This window comes from Herpailurus yagouaroundi, unplaced genomic scaffold, assembly GCF_014898765.1.
Source record: "Herpailurus yagouaroundi ecotype Mexico unplaced genomic scaffold, PumYag 569, whole genome shotgun sequence".
NCBI classification, from domain to species: domain Eukaryota; kingdom Metazoa; phylum Chordata; class Mammalia; order Carnivora; family Felidae; genus Herpailurus; species Herpailurus yagouaroundi.
The window spans coordinates 292,605-309,251 of record NW_024412786.1 but is presented as its reverse complement, the minus strand read 5'-3'; the positions used below and the strand labels follow the sequence as shown (position 1 = coordinate 309,251).

Here is a 16,647-nt window from a genome sequence, read left to right as displayed (position 1 = left end):
TGGTGGAGCATGCGACTCTTGATCTCAGTGTCCTGAGTTCAGGTCCTACGTGGGGCATAGAGCCTACTTAACAAAACAAAACAAAACAAAACAAAACTAACCACACTCTTTTCTTCTCCTGTACTGGAAAATTTAAGGCCTTGAGCCCACTCCCTCCCTTCCATCAGCACCTCCCAGGCTGCTCCAGACACAGAGAAAGGCAATCTAATTACTCTTAATTGTAAATTGACTAGAGATCAGGCTAAGGATCTTACGAAAGCATTGGTGCAGCTGCCAGTTCTCAGACACCATCATTACTGAGCCAGGAGCCTGGAACCATCAGATTGGGGGTAGTGGAGCAAAAAGGCATCTTATCATTTTTTTGAGGATAGAAGGGACTTTCAAGAGACACCTGCAGTTCGGAGAGACGTAGCTAATGCCCACCGTTATGGCAGAGCCCGGTCAGGAGGCAGGCCCCCTGGGTACTACACCAGCTCCTCGGTTCTCCCTTTCCCCATTGCCCTGAGCACAACACTCAGCGGGGTGTCGGGCCTCGAGCCCCGCCCAGAGGGCGTCGCGCTCATCTCCATGGAGCCGGTCCCCGCCCTCCTGTTGCCTCAGGTAGATGGGAGAAGCTCAGCCAATCAAGAGGTCTCTAAGGCAAAGAAGGCGGGACGAAGAGGAAAAGTTTAGGACAGGAGCGCCAACCAATCCTGAACCTACCTGCCTGAGCGACGGCCACCAGCACCCACTTGCAGACGCCAGTCAGAGGCGGGGGGATGGTCATTGGACAATGAGCCAATCCGTGCCGAGGGAAGGCAAATTTGAGCCAATTAAAACTGAGAAGGTGGGAAGGGGCGGAGTTCGCCGGTGGCTGCTCGCTGGTGGGTGAAGGATCAGCTTTCTCTGCTAGTTCCCACCCTAGGACTTCTTAGCTCCTGGAATGCGAGAGACAGAGAGGCTCAGGGGAGTTCCTGGAGTGGGGCGTGGAGGCATCTCCCGGGAAGGCCTGGAAGCAAAAGAGATTCCTAGTTGGAGGAGCTGCTGGAAGCCGCCGGGTGGGCATCGAGGAAGCGGAGGCTGGTTAGGGGGCGGGACTTCCGGGGCGGTGCCTTTGCGAACGGGGGCGGGGCCTGCTGCTAAGGTTGGGCCGAGGGGGCGGAGCTTAAAGGAGGGGGGGGGGGCGGGGGCCAATGGTGGGGCGGGGGGGGGGGGGCAAAAGGGGGCCCCCCCCCCCCCCCCCCGGGTGTGACCTAGGAGAAACAAGGGTAGCGATTCCAGCGGGCGTCTTGGGGTCAGGACGGTGTTGCCAGAGGCTTTGGAGTGGCAAGTGATAGCTCAGGATTGACGTTAAGGTTTCTGGGGAGGTTACCTGCCCTAACTTACTGTCCTTTCTTCCCAGGGAGCCACTGGTGGGGACCTTTCTAGGGTCCTTTTCCATCCGTGGGGTGCTATGGAGTTCCCAGAACACAGCCAGCAGCTGCTGCAGAGCCTCCGAGAGCAGCGGTCCCAGGGTTTCCTTTGTGACTGCACCGTAATGGTGGGTAGCACCCATTTCTTGGCCCATCGGGCTGTGCTGGCCTCCTGCAGCCCATTCTTCCAGCTTTTCTACAAGGAGCGGGAACTGGACAAGAGGGATCTGGTGTGCATCCACAATGAGATTGTCACAGCCCCAGCCTTTGGGCTGCTTCTGGATTTTATGTATGCTGGCCAGCTGGCCCTGAGGGGGGATACCCCCGTGGAGGATGTGCTGGCAGCTGCCAGCTACTTGCACATGAATGACATCGTTAAAGTGTGTAAGCGGCGGCTGCAAGCCCGGGCCCTGGCAGAGGCAGACAGTACCAAGAAGGAGGAGGAAACCAACTCACAGCCCCCTAGTTTGGAGTTTTTGTCCAACCCCTCCCGCGGCCCCCAGCCTTCACTGGCATCTGCTGAGACATCAGGCCACTGGGGCAAAGGGGAATGGAAGGGCCCTGCAGCTCCCTCACCAACTGTCTGTCCTCCAGATGAGCCACCAGTGTCCGGTGGGGCAGACACGACACAGCCTGGCGTGGAGGTTGACCTGCCACATCTACGCCCCCCGCCTCCACCAGTGGCTGATGTCTCCCTTGCCAGCCCTAGTAGCTCCACAGAGACCATTCCTGCAAACTACTTCTCTTCTGGCCTTCCAGCAGTTTCAGTGGAGCCACTGGCTCCCCTTGATGTGGGTACCGAGAGTCTGAGGATGGTGGAACCAAGGGGTGCTGGAGCGCCATTGCAAGGCTTCTATCCTCCAGCTCCAGCCCCAACCCCAGCCCCAGCTCCATCCCAGGCTCCAGCACCAGCCGAAGCTGAGCTGGTCCAGGTGAAAGTGGAAGCCATTGTGATTTCGGATGAGGAGCCTGACGTGTCAGAGGAAACGCCTCAGGGTCCTGAGGGGTTCTTCCCTCCTGGAGGAGCCATGTTTGGCGCACAGCCCCCTCAGCCAGAGGCTTTTGAGGAGCCCAGGGCAGGACTGGAGGAGGTGGGACCAAGTGACCACTTCCTGCCCCCAGATCCTCATCTGCCCTACCATTTGCTGCCAGGTCCAGGGCAGTATCACCGAGGACTGGTGACCTCACCCCTGCCCGCCCCCCCGGCCCTGCATGAGCCACTTTACCTGCCTTCTGAGTATGAAGCAACCCCGGGAAGTTTTGGAGTTTTCACGGAGGATGTGCCCACTTGCAAGACATGTGGGAAGACCTTCTCTTGTTCTTACACACTCCGGCGCCACGCCACCGTGCACACGCGCGAGCGACCCTATGAGTGCCGCTACTGCCTGCGCAGCTACACACAGTCAGGGGACCTATACCGCCACATCCGCAAGGCTCACAATGAGGACCTGGCCAAACGCAGCAAACCGGATCCAGAGGCTGGCCCCCTTCTGGGGGTGCAGCCCCTGCATGGCTCCCCCACAGCAGACAGACAGGACGGCGGTGGTGGAGGGCCACCCAAAGATTTTGTACTTGGCCCCAAAAACTGACATCAGCAGGAGCTGAGGCTAGGCCTGCTCTTGCCATCATCAGGGGGCAGCACAGGTTGGAAGCCTCTGATTTCCCCTGCGAGGGGTGGGTTGTGCAGGGAGCAGAAGGAACATTGTGCCCTGGGCTTAGGATTCCTCCCGCTTTTCCTTTCCCCAGCCAGGCAGCAGGACTTTATGGGGCATTGCGACTCAATGAGCCCTTCTCCAAGGGCACTGGGAATTTTGCTGAGGTGTAATCACTTCTCACCCTGCATCCCGGACCATAAAGCTAGCTGTGAAAGTATCTCTTTGAACTGGTGTTGGCTGGTTTATTCCCCAAACCCGCATGCCTCCTGATTCTTTCGTAACTTTCCTGTGGATCTTTTAGGAATCTGATATCTGTACCTGGGGTAGGAGTCAGGATGCTTATGGGGGAAAAAGTGAGATGCGCAAAGGACAACATAGACTTGACTTAGGAGAAGTGTGCTAATTAGGGACTCTTACAGGATGATGGGTTATTGTAGTTGAGCTCCTGTGTCCTGGGCTGTATTGAGGACTTCATAAAAATAGTCAGTTGTCAACAATTTTACGAGGTGTTAGCACCCCCTCCCCCGCCTCCCTTCTTCCACAGCCAAGGACACTTGGGACTCAATATTTGTTTATTTGGGGGGGGGGGAGGGACAGAGAGAGAGGGAGACACAAATCCGAAGCAGGCTCTAGGCTCAGAACTGTCAGCACAGAGCCCAATGTGGGGCTCGAACTCATGGACCACGAGATCATGCCCTGAGCAGAAGTTGGACGCTTAATTGACTGAGCCACCCAGGCGCCCCGACTTGAGACTCAAAAATCAAAGTTAACTTGTTCAAGGTCACAGGGCAAGTTAAGGGGCAAGCAGAATTTGAGTCATGGCTTCAAATGCCATGCACACGGCGCTGAGTTAGAACATGGTTGAAGACAGTTAACCAAGAGCTAGTTTTCTCTTTTGTCCTCTTAAGTGTTTGGCTTTGCTCCCTTACCACTTTACCTCTACTTCCAACATAGAAAGTCTTTGGCTGACTGTTTCAACAACAAATACTGTATCCATTACTTGAAATTCTTGCCTGTGTGTCGTAATATGAATTGAGGTCTCTGAAGATGGGGAACTGAAAGGCAGAAAGCACGAAGCTCCAGGGTGGTGGGCTTGTGGGGCAGGTGGAGGGCCTGTGGTATGGACAGGATGGGCGCTTGGGAAAAACTAAAAGCAAGATACTCCGGAGAGAGAATCTTATCATTCCTCTGGTCCAACTCCCTCACCTAGAAAGCACGAGGACAGCCTAGAGAAGTCAGATTACTCAGCTGGGGTCACACAGGCAGTTCGTTACTGGCAGTAAAGACAGCAAAGAAATATAAGGAGCCTGGGGTGTTGATGTGGGTTCTGGGAGTTCTGGGAATGTAAGAGAAGGGCCTACCCCGGTGTGTATGAAGAGTAGGGCCATGGGGTAAGAGGGCTCCCGAAAAACCCTCCTCTGTTCTGCACATAAGCAACTGAGTGCAAAAAAAGCAGGAAGGAAAATTTAGGAAAAGATGAAAATGAGTAAATTTTCTGAATTTCTTTTCTTTTTGGATTTGTCTGTCATATCCAGCACTTGCTCTTGCGAGCAAGCTACTGTTTTTGAGTTAGAAGAAGGAGGTTTGGCCAAAGAAAAGCTCCTTCTCTGGGGCATTAAGGGACGCAAACGTTGATGCTTAACGTTTTCATGGCTGGATGAATTCTATGCCTTTCACTTTCCTTGTGTTGGAATAACTTCTTAGTTTGTCTTCCAAGGGGCTAATTTTATTTGTGCAAATACATTCCTACCTTGGCTCCTTGTTGTAACACTGCAAGATCTACATGCACACCCCGTAAGTTACTCTAAGTGGAGCACCTTTTCCAAAGTCTTTCCTAGAACAATATCAAATCAAAATGCCTGAAAACAATGAGTTGCCTTTAAAAGGGTACATTTTATAGCATGTGAATTATATAAAAATTATACATATATGATTATATATGGAGAGACATAGAGAAAAAAAATCAGCTGTCTCAGAACATCATTTCCTAAAAGCAAGGCATAATATCTGTGTCTGCATGTGTATATAATGTACAGACCTTCTCCAGACAGTCTTGAGAACATAAACCATTGTTACTATCTCAGCCATGTGTTCTACCTAACTAAAAAAGGATCTGTTACTTGGTGAGATTCTCCTCAAGAGGGAGTATTTGCTTTCGGTTCCCAGCATGAGATGCATTTTTCATTGGCGATGGCAATTAGGAATCTGCAAGATGTTCAAAGCAGCAGCCAACACAAAAGGCCACAGTTGTCTTTTGTCTCACTTTATCTGCTGGACGCCAGGAACAGTTTCTGCCGGTCTGTAGAGGTGGGACCAATAGAGAATTTTCTCATTTCCACTCCTCTCCATGGTCTCGACCATGGATTCAAGGACCCACAGGTGAGCTCATCTAACCTCTGGTCCAACAATGGATCCTCCTTTTGCCGGTTGTGACACCCCTGCTTGAAAAAGAACTCGGGGCACCTGTCTGGCTCAATCGGTAGAGCTTGTGACTCTTGATCTCCGGGTCGTGAGTTCAAGGCCCACCTTGGGTGTAGAGATTACTTAAATAACCTTTAAAAAGAACTTGCCATCCCCAAAGGAAACCTAGTCTATTATCGGACAGTCCTAGTTGTTGGATAACGCTGCCTTCTACTGAGCCCAAATCAGCCTCATTTGAGGAGGATATGGGCCAGGCTCCACCTATTAAAAGTTTCACCCTGAGGAGTTCTTTGTTTTTGAGCTATAAGCTGACTTAAGTTTTCAACCACCCTTTGCTCTCCAGCTTTAGAGATAGATATTTCTAATTTAGGATTTCAATTCTTTTCTTGACTGGCAATTTTATAAGTGTATGGTTTCACTTGCCGTCTATTGCCTCTTCAATCACTGGACATTTTTGGCCAAGCTTAGCTTCACAAAAGTCACCATTTCAGTCCTTTGCATTGGATTTTGACTTTGTTTTTTTAATATTTTTATTTATTTTTGAGACAGAGAGAGACAGAGCATGAGCAGGGGAGGGGCAGAGAGAGAGGGAGACACAGAATCCAAAGCAGGCTCCAGGCTCTGAGCTGTCAGCACAGAACCCGACGCGGGGCTGGAACTCACAGACTGTGAGATCATGACCTGAGCTGAAGTCGGACGCTTAACCAACTGAGCCACCCAGGTGCCCCGACTTTGTTTGTTTGTTTTTTTTTTAATTTTTTTTTTCAACGTTTATTTATTTTTGGGACAGAGAGAGACAGAACATGAACGGGGGAGGAGCAGAGAGAGAGGGAGACACAGAATCGGAAACAGGCTCCAGGCTCTGAGCCATCAGCCCAGAGCCTGATGCGGGGCTCGAACTCACGGACCGCGAGATCGCGACCTGGCTGAAGTCGGACGCTTAACCGACTGCGCCACCCAGGCGCCCCCCGACTTTGTTTTTAAGTAAACTCTATGCCCAATGTGGAGCTCAAACTCAACGCTGAGATCAAGAGTCACAGGCTCTACCGACCGAACCAGCCAAGTGCCCCTGGATTTCAATTTTAATTTCTCCAAAGCCAATGTTTCCAAAGATGATTTACCTGGTCATGTACTATTTTTACTGTAAAATATATTTACTTTTGTGGGTTTTTTTTTCCTTTGGCAAATGATAGCAAGTGTTCCTAAGTCCCCTCCCCAATTATTAGTAAGCAATTTCAGTGTGCATCTCTGTAAGAACCCTTGGGGAAAAAAAAGACCAAATACCATTAATCATATTCAACAAAACTGACAATAATTCTTTTTTTTCCTCTCCCTGACAATAATTCTTTTCTTTCCCCCAGTAAGCTCTATGCCCAACATGGGGCTTGAACTCATGAGCCAAGATCAAGAGTCACACATTCCACCAACTGAGCACCCCTCACTCCCAACAATTTTTATTCAAATTTCTCTGATTGTCTCATAACCTTTTATTTATTCACTTACTTATTTAAAGACTTCAAGTCATCTCTACACCCAACATGGGGCTCAAACCCACAACCCTGAGATCTAGAGTCATACACTCCAACAACTGAGCCAGTCAGGCACCCCATCTCATAAGCTTTGTTTTGTTTTCAAGCCACAATCCAAAGTAGAGTCACATTTATTTGATGTCTCTTAAGCCTTTTTTAAAAAATTTATTTCAATATTCTTTTTAAAGGTTTTTCTTTTTTGTTTTTGTTTTTTTAAGTTTATTCAGTTTATTTTGAGAGGAAGAAAACGTGTGTGTGTGTGAGGGGCAGAGGAATGAGAGAATCCCAAGCAGGCTCCATAGTGCGGAGCCTGACTCAGGGCTCCAGCTCACGAACCATGAAATCATGACTTGAGCCAAAATCGACTTGGAGGCTTAACCAACTGAGCCACCCAGGCACCTAAGATTTTCATTTTTAAGTAATTTCTACACCTAACGTGGGGCTTGAACTCGCGACCCCAAGATCAAGAGTCACATGCCTTTCTGACTGAGCCAGCCAGATGCCCCTTAAGCCTTGTTTTGGTTTTTAATTTTAGAGAGAGTAAGTGCGCACAGGAGCGGTAGTGGGGGGAGAGGGACAGTGAGAGAGAGAATCTTTTTTTTTTTTTTTAAGTTTATTTATTTTGAGAGTGTAAGAACGTGCACATGAGCAGGGGAGGGGCAGAGAGTGGGAGAATCTCAAGCAGGCTCCATGCTGTTAGTGGCAGAGCCCTACATGGGACTCGATCCCAGAAACTGAGAATGACCTGAGCTGAAATTGAGAGTCCCACACTCAACCGACTGAGCCACCCAGGCACCCCAGGAGTAAGAATCTTAAGCAGGCTCCATGCTTAGTACAGAGGCTGACATGGGGCTTGATCTCATGATCCTGGGATCATGAGCTGATACACAATCAAGAGTCAGACACTCAACCAGGTACCCCAAAGCCTCTTTTAATCTGTAAGTGCCTCTCTCCTTTTCCCTGTAATTTGTTTATTGAAGGAACTGGGTTACTTGTCTTCCCAGTTTCACAGTCTACAGTTTGCTGAGTAAACCCCCTTGGTATCGTTAACATGTTCTCCTGTCCCAAGTTTTCTTTAAATAAAACACTGAAAACAATAGTATAGGTAGTATGTGGTTTTGGCAAAATTGTAAAGGTAGTGGGTAGGAGTTCGGGAGACACTGCTCTCAACTGTCCGTTATGTGCCAAAGTATGGACCTTCACATCTACAATGCTTTCTCTTCAATCACACCCTGAAATTCTGCATGGAATCCATTAAGGACTGGTAAGGTGAGCACCCTCCTCCTCCAGAAACTTCTGAGTACTGACATTTAGGTGCCCTCTGGCTGTTTCCTTCAGGATGTGGGCTTGCCAGACCTCCTCCACACCCACATCTGGCTGCCTATCTTTGTCCACTTTCCTGTTCATTAACATCTCCATTGGAAGCTGGCCTTCAAAATGAAGAATGAAATGCAAGCCTGACCACTTTGTCTCTTAACAGTGCTAATAAAAGGATCAGTGCAATACATTCCTAAAATATGTTTTTATTTTGTTATTTTTTTCGGTTTTTAAATGCTTTTTTTTTTTTTAATTGCAAGGGAGTAGGCTTAAACTCAGGAAATAAAATATAGGTCAGTCCATTATCTACATACAAATGAAGGAATACTGCCTGATCTAAAATACAATTTTTGAATTATCAGTTTTATTTTTTCCTCATTGATGCAGAAGATAGCTTAGTCTTTGGGGGGAAAAAAAAAACAAAGAGAAGAAAATCAGCAAAACTTGCCCAAAGCAAACATGCAACCATGACATAATTTTGTCAACAACCTAGGCTTAGAAATGTAAGCAGCTTGGGAAAGGAATGAAATATTCTATTTTTGTTAGTTCTGTCCTTAGACTCACAAGATTATTTGGTAGAAAAGCTTTTTATTGTAAGTTGTATTATTTAAGGGGTATGGGAGACACAGCGGAGCCTGGCTCATTGGGAGGGGGCATTACTGATAAATGGAAAACTCATGCACACTTGGCAATACAGAGGACTTGGGATTTTTTTTATTGTTCTTTCTGAAATCTGTCCTTATGTAATGGCTAGTGACACATGCTTACTACCTCTAGTCATAAAGGTAGAGGCAGTATACATTGTGAACATTATTCACAACAAGCGCACAAAATGGCAAAGGATCTCCTGGTTGATGGAACCTCCTACGGAGACATGACTGTACCAGGTCCACAGCCTGCACTGACAAAACTTCCAGAAAGTTCCATGGGGAGCTTAAGCACTAGGGAAGGAGAACTCTTCCTCATTTCCCTCCTCTGTAAGGAACTGAGCTTTTGCATAATACAAGGGGACGAGGAAAGAACAGACTGATGTTTTTATCCTGCTCTTTCATGGTATTGTTTCAAGAAGACACAGCAACCTGTCCACTCTGCCCCACCCTTTTTTTTAGAGAAATGAGCATACTATAGATATGCACCTGTTAAAAAAGAAAATGTTTACTTAGGTTTTGGGGGGTTTTTTGGCACAAGGCTGAAGAATTATTAAATACCTAAATGCTTGACTCAAGGTTTTAAGATAGAAGAGTTTAATGAAAAAAATAAATAAGCATATTGTATGAATGATCTGAGTATGAACAATACCAGGGACTAGAAATTATCATCAGAAAAAATAGGAACCAGATACTTTTGTGGGGGGGAGGTCTGAATGTACATAAGGAATTTGATTTAATCAAAATGGTTAATTTCAAGTCGTTTAAGTCATGTGGGTCCAACTTGTAATTGTCTATTTTCACAAAAAAATATATATTTCCCGGGTTGTGGCCTATGTAACTTTGGCTTTGGGAAGCTGAGGAACCAAAGAAAAAACTTTGTGATCATGATTTCATCCTTATGAGCTTTTTCCTCTGTATATGGACACATGTAACAACATCTATCGTTAAAATCTATGCCATAGACAGGATTATTTCACATATAGCTGATTGTATTTCTCAAAGCAAACATCTCCAAGAATATCACGTATGGAAAGCTATACAAATACGTAGATGGACAGGCAAAAAAAAGACACAGCCTGCTTAAGTGCCAGAGAGTTTGTGCAGAGCTAGAAAGAAAACAGAAATCCACGTGGGTCAGAGGTATGGGGTTAATTTCTCTTGCTGAGGCTCAGGTTTCCCCTCGATGGGTCTTTAATGGTTCACCTAAGTTCAAGTAGAGGAGCGTCTTTCTTCTTTGTTAACCAAACATGCCCAGGTACAGCTGCTTCTCCTTCTGATGGTAGCTACTGAGTTCCGACTGAGTTAGCTGGAGGTACCGCCGGACATTGGCATCTTAGAATAGGGCAAAGGAGGCAATTAGAGACACAGTTAGAACATGATCACACCTTGTGGTAGGAAAGGATTGTTCACACACTTCTTTCCCCGCCACAACTTCTGACTTTTATAGAGTCCGATATTTTTTAGGCGTGGATAAAAATAATAAACAAGTCCCTTTAAAACGTTCAAAACAAACATACTGATTATGAATACTTAGGGAAAATACCAAGTTATTGTCACTGGTTTAAGCAAGTTAGAATTTTTACCCCCCACTTTAGGGATGAGGTTATTTTACAAAAATAGATCAGAGATAACCGCAAAGGACATTCCAAATAAACGATAAAAACCAGCACTATTATTTTGAATCAAGACTCCAATCTTTCAAGGGACTTCCTATAGAAAGTGGGTTTGAGGAGAACCAGATTTCTGAATCTGGAATCATTTGAGCTTACTTATTACTGATTCTGTAAGTATCAGAATATATTCTCTGGGAAAATAAGTTTGTTCCTATCTATAAAACATGCAGAGTATTTTTTACTCTTCAAAGTCCGGGAATCTTCCTGTGAAGAAATACACATAAGCATGGGTATATGACTTTAAATGCTATTTTGGCCCTTCTTCGATGTGACCTCTTCTCTATCTTTAGTTGCGGGGTTTGTTCTGCCAGGCCTCAGGTTGATTTCTGGGGTATTAAGGATGATTTGATAGTTCTCTAGCTGCATTCGTGGGACGAGGTGAGCCTAGGGTCGTCCTACCCTGCTGCCATCTCCCCAACCCCACACATACTTCTGATTTTAAAAATCTTTCTAAGATCTGAATAGATCACAACTATTCTTTGCAACAGTCAATCTCATTCAATAATACCACTTTGAATTAAAAAAAAAAAAAAATCTCTGTCCAGGGAGAAAAATCTCTGTACAGTCAGGGCTGGCTGGTTCTTAATCTGATAATGAAAAAGAGTTTGAAGAAACAGTTATTGTTACAGCAGAGCCTCTAAAATACTCTACATGGGTGCAGTTCATCTATGTACTTGAAGGTAAGAGACACGAACGAATGCCTCATGTTTTATGTCTTTATTAATTCACAGTGGCTTTCCCATTCATTTGTTTCATTTTGATTTTAAAGACTTTAAAGGTTTTATTTTTAAGTAATCTCTACACCCACCATAGGGGCTCGAAACCCACATCCCTGAGATCAAGAGTCACCTGCTCCACCGACTGAGCTAGCCAGGTGTCTCCCCCTCCCCCAATCATTTAGAGAATTTTTGCTGCATCGTTACCCTGGGGGACCCTCTTCCTCTAGCATCTAGTAGCCACTCTGAGCCAGAATGCAAAATGGGAGATAATTTTCAGTGCTGAACCACCAACACAGGAGTGAGTCTGTTATCCGCTTCGCGGTATCTCTGCCTTGGAAACAAGTACCAAGTCTCAAATTCTCTCTAGGTAGGCCTGCCCCTTTTCTGGGTCATATCTGGGCTTAGCGGAGCTAAAAGAATAAAATCATAGCTAAAGCAAAGGCCAGACCCAGCTGGGGAACTGGCAGAAAGGAGGATCAGCAAGTATATTGATTGGAATACAGATCCTATTTTAGTTACAATCTCAGAACAGAAACTTGAAAAACAATGCTTTACAATCTCTTTCACCGGGGGAAGGAAGGGAGATGGTGTGTATGCCTGTTGAAGCATAATACTTCTGGAGGGTGTATAATATTGCTTTCTTGTGGAGGCAAGAATACAGGAATAGAAGAAGGCCAGTTTCTCAAACACCTCTTCAGACTTTTTGAATTTTGAACTACATGAATATATTATTACCTAGTCGAAAAAATTTCAAGGGGCGCCTGGGTGGCTCAGTCAGTTAAGCACCCGGCTCTTGATTTTGGCTCAGGTCATCATCTCACAGTTCATGAGATCGAGCCCCGCATCGAGCTCTGCGCTAACAGCGTGGAGCCCGCTTGGGATTCTCCTTCTCCTTCCCCCTCTCTCTGCCCTGTACCCTGTTCGTGTGCATGCATGTGCTCGCTCGCTCTCTCGCAAAATAAACTTTTTAAAAATTCAGTAAATTGAAAAAAGTAAAATAAATCCCCCCTTCCACCGATACCACCTCAGCAAGACAATTTCCTTTGTCCTTACCACTTCGGTCCCCTTCTCTCTCACCTTTTGGCTGCCTATTGACGGCAGCCAGGAGGTAGTGCTGAGCCTGGTCATAGTCCTGCAGATGAAAAAAGGCCACTCCAGCCCGATACAAGGCCTTGGCATTATCAGGCTGTCGTTCCAGGACTTTCTGACTGTATTCTTTCACTCGTTCGTAGTTTACTGGCTCCATCTGAAGGAGACAGGCTAACAGGCCAAATGAAAAGAAGACAGAAGAGCAAAGAGGGACTTATTACATGAAGTTCTAGTGGCCATCTCAAGGCTGCATCAAACAGAGGACAATACCAACAACATTCACTCACCCAACTAATACATCCAAAGGTCTACCATGTGCCAGACTTTCTTCTAGGCACTGGGGATGCAACAGTGAACAAAAGCTTTACATGCCTTCTAATCAACTTTAATACCTACTGAACGCTTATTATGTGCCTACTGGTGGGTTAGGCCCAGCTATAAAACTGACAGGAACATACTTTAAAATTTATTTAAAATTCTTCTTCTCTGTTTCTCTTCTACCCAAGGCTCTCCATCTTGAGCCCTCCATCTAACCACAATTATCACACTGCAGCTTTACAAACAACAATGGCTGCCATCAATTGTGTGAGGAAATAGCAGCACGGTGCTTTGTGCTTTATCTCATTTAATCTTCCCATCCACGCTACGAAATTGGTTAAGTGTCACTATCTCCATTTAGTGGACAAAGAAATTAAGGCTCAGAGACGTAAAGGAACTTGTCAAAGATCCTACAGCTTCTGGGTGGAATAAGAAATTTGAACCAAGGACTCTCTAATTCCCAAATCGTCATTTAAAAAAAAAAATTTTAAATGTTTTTATTTATTTTTGAGACAGAGAGACAGAGCATGAGCAGGGGAGGGGCAGAGAGAGAGGGAGACACAGAATCTGAAGCAGGCTTCAGGCTCTGAGCTGTCAGCACAGAGCCTAACGCAGGGCGCGAACCCACAGACTGCAAGACGATGACCTGAGCCGAAGTCAGACGCCCAACCGACTGAGCCACCTAGGCGTCCCCATCATTAAAAATGATGATATATTACTTCACTATTCCCTTGGATTACATAATGGGACTTTGAAATCCAAATCTGTTTAGGAGACAATGCTCAGCCTTTCTATAATTAAGAAGGGAAACGTGCTCCCTATTTCATGACTGTAGGAATTAAACATAGTATTATTTAATCATGGTGCTGAGAAGAAAGGAGAATCAGGGCTTCCGAGGACATTAAAGGGCCTGGGCTTCTGTCTGCATCCCTTCTACAACATCCCCACCAAGTGGTCATATGGTTTATACTCAACTAACTCATTACTGTAGCTTCATTCATTATCTGACAACTGGTTCTGCAGCACCGACCACAGGCTAGGGAGAGCTAGGAGCAATGGGTAAGAGGAACAAGACAGACGTCTTGATGAGTAAACACCACTCGAATCCGAGTCCCCAAGTAGAAGGAGTACACAATAAACAAATGGATTTTCTAAATTGCTTTAAAAAAAAAAAAACCCAAAAAACAAAAAAACAGAACTGTATTGGGATGAAGTGAATGAAGCCAGAGTCACGCTTGATTACAGAAGCCTCTCAAAGAAAGTGACTTTTGACCCAAGATCTGAATGACAAGGGTCATTCAAGGGACGGGGCATTCTAGCTGAGAAAGAAGAAATTCTATAAAGCTGGAAGGTAGAAATGTGTTTTGCAAATTCCGTGTATTGGAGGAGCCAGACCATGTCAGGCCCTGAAGGTGAGGGTCAGAGTTTGGGTTTTTTCCCCTAAGTCTAATGAAATGCCATTGGAGGATTTTCGGCAGCGAGCCGATCTCATTACCTTATCGGTAAAATGGGGATAATCACAAGTATCTTGTAGAATTTGAAGATGAGAGATACTGTACATAAACTGCCCCACGTGTTACAGGCACTCAATAAGTGAAAATGGCTAATCCAGTAAGTTCTTTATGGAGCATCTCCCAAGCACTCCCAAGTGGACGCTCTGTGGATGGCTAAGCCATAGGCTTTGACTTCAGGTCCACCTGGAGAGTGAAGACACTGGCTGATCACTCTCTTTAAAAGGGAACATTTCCATGCCTGTGGCACTCACCGTGCCCATCTGCTTTATTCCTTTCCACAGCACTTGCCATCTTCCGATATAATATGTATGTTACCTTTGTTAATTGTCCATCTCCCTTACTTGAATATATGTTCCAAGAGAGTAGCACTCTTTACCTTATTATACTCCTATATCCTTAGTACCCAATAAGTAATTGAACTTAATGAATTGAAACATTAGCTACCATAATTACTATTGTTACCTGAATCTGAGAGTAGCACTGGACTCACACTGTAAAAAAGCTAGATTTTCACCAAACCATAGCGGAAAACTACTGTAGTAAAAAAAAAAAAAAAAAAAAAAAAAAATCACTTTTAAACAACCATTACGAAGTATCAAAACTAACCCTAATAATTTCCATAGCCTCAGCTGGGGTCATTAGAACGCTTTAACGCTTTAATATACTCCAAAATAATTTAATTAGCTCCATGATTATTTTGCCTGCCATAGAACAGACCTATACGAAGTCTCCTTTCTTTTAGTAGATCAATCCTAGTGATACAGATTCTGGCATCCATCTCTTCACCCAAGTTCATATGGAGATGGGAGATCCTAGTTATCCAAGAACTGATTTAAAGGAAGGAGAAAAACGAAGAAAAGCTGTCCAAACATCTAATAATGTCTCACACCACCCGCTGGAGCAAATGCCTTCTTTCCTCTATTATAAATATTAAAGAAACAATGCCCTAAACATAAGTTCAGTGTTTTTTCTAGAGCGTGCAAAATTCCCTAAACCTATCAGCATCACCTGGAAAGTTGTTAGAAATGCAAATCGGTAGTGCCTCTCCCACTCAGCTCCACTGACTCAGAATCTCTAGGGGTGGGGCTGAGTTAACCAACTCTCCAGGTTAAGTTTGAGAAGCATGGCTCTATAGAAACTCATTTAGAGGCCCATAGATTGGAAATGTATTTCAATTCATGGCAGAGTGAGTACATGACAGCAGAAAGCACACCCGTGCTTTTCCCTAATGTTCACAGATTTTCATGTGCCTGCCCTGATACTCTACCCACCCTTCAGCCCTGTTCTTACCAGCTAGATTGTTGTAGCAGTCTGTCTGGGTGGTGTGCAGTATGTTCTCTTGTTCAGGTGTGAGGGCCGGGACCTGAGGTCCTAGATTAGGTATCGGGGAGGGCAGACTTGGATCCAGACCCCGCAGCTGAAGCAGAGCTCGATGGTACCTACTTACAGCATCTCGGTACTTCCCTTCTCGGTAACGTTGGTTCCCTTTCTCCTTGTACAGTTGAGCCTCCTGCAGGCGCTTCTCCATAACTCTTTGTCGCCCAGAGCTCTTGTGGAATTGGGACGCGAAAGAGCAATTGAAGCTCTGGAGATGGGAGCAAAACAACTGATTTAGATAGCCGATTTAAGAAGGCAGGAAATTAGCCTTCTCCAGGACGCCCCCCGGGAATGAGTTTTACTTGTCTCTTCTCTGTAGTACTTTTCAATCTTTAAACGTACAGGACTAATCAGGGAGAGGATGTGGGAACAGCAAAGCCAGAGACTAAGTGATTTCATAAAGAGGAGACTCCGGGGTGAAGAGACCCTCCCGAAAAAGGAAGGGCCGGACTAAGGAACTGTGGCAGGCGTGGGAATGCCGGCGGAATTTGCTTCCTCCTTTCTCTTGGACACACCTTCTTGACCCGGAAGTGGAAGGGAATAGGCGGGGACAACTGCTAAAAGAGGTCTACGGGGCTTGCCACCACTCCTGGTCTTTTTTTGCGCGTATTAAATAAGCATTTGTTTATGTCGGTATCAGAAGCTGGGGACCGAGCTGAATGTGGTTTGTGCAGCGAACTCACAGGCTTAAGCTGGCGCGGCCGCAGAGCAGCTCAATTGCAAGCCCACCAAGCTCCGCGGCCAACCTCTCGCCCTCTGCAAATACCCAAGCACGGAAGTCTCCCCCTCGGCTTCGGTTTACGGGCGGAAGCACTTAGACGACCGGGACCGACGTCTCGGCAGTTTGGTATCTGAAGGGTCGCGCGCAATGCGCCACACCGTCCAATCAAAAGCGGCCCCGGAAAAATAATCCCGCAGAAGCGACCCCGCCTCTACAGCCCCCTGCAGATCAACCCGGGGCGGGGGGGGGGGGGGACGGCGGGGAAATCTCCCG

At 46.1% G+C, this 16,647-nt stretch overlaps 2 protein-coding genes across 8 annotated transcripts; one reads left to right on the top strand and one right to left on the bottom strand.

The window, feature by feature from the left end:
- Window positions 1-575: 575 nt before the first annotated feature.
- Window positions 576-3,273, top strand: ZBTB3 (zinc finger and BTB domain containing 3). Of its 2 annotated transcripts, none has more exons than XM_040465979.1 (2): window positions 576-863; window positions 1,382-3,273. In XM_040465979.1, exon 2 carries the CDS (start codon window positions 1,433-1,435, stop codon window positions 2,978-2,980), a length of 1,548 nt encoding a protein of 515 aa, XP_040321913.1. In that variant the 5' UTR covers window positions 576-863; window positions 1,382-1,432; the 3' UTR covers window positions 2,981-3,273. The 2 variants fall into 2 exon arrangements, with proteins under 2 accessions (XP_040321913.1, XP_040321912.1); XM_040465978.1 differs by having other exon boundaries at window positions 576-1,037.
- Window positions 3,274-9,534: 6,261 nt separating this feature from the next.
- On the bottom strand, window positions 9,535-16,577 carry TTC9C (tetratricopeptide repeat domain 9C). 6 transcript variants are annotated; one of them, XM_040466312.1, is made up of 4 exons: window positions 16,420-16,577; window positions 15,567-15,861; window positions 12,433-12,615; window positions 9,535-10,295 (listed from the first exon to the last, which is right to left on the bottom strand). In XM_040466312.1, the coding sequence occupies exons 2-4, from the start codon at window positions 15,802-15,804 to the stop codon at window positions 10,201-10,203; spliced, it is 516 nt and encodes a 171-aa protein (XP_040322246.1). In that variant the 5' UTR covers window positions 15,805-15,861; window positions 16,420-16,577; the 3' UTR covers window positions 9,535-10,200. The 6 variants fall into 6 exon arrangements, with proteins under 6 accessions (XP_040322246.1, XP_040322245.1, XP_040322242.1 ...); XM_040466311.1 differs by having other exon boundaries at window positions 16,337-16,466; XM_040466308.1 differs by lacking the exon at window positions 16,420-16,577 and adding an exon at window positions 15,996-16,168.
- Window positions 16,578-16,647: the final 70 nt, after the last annotated feature.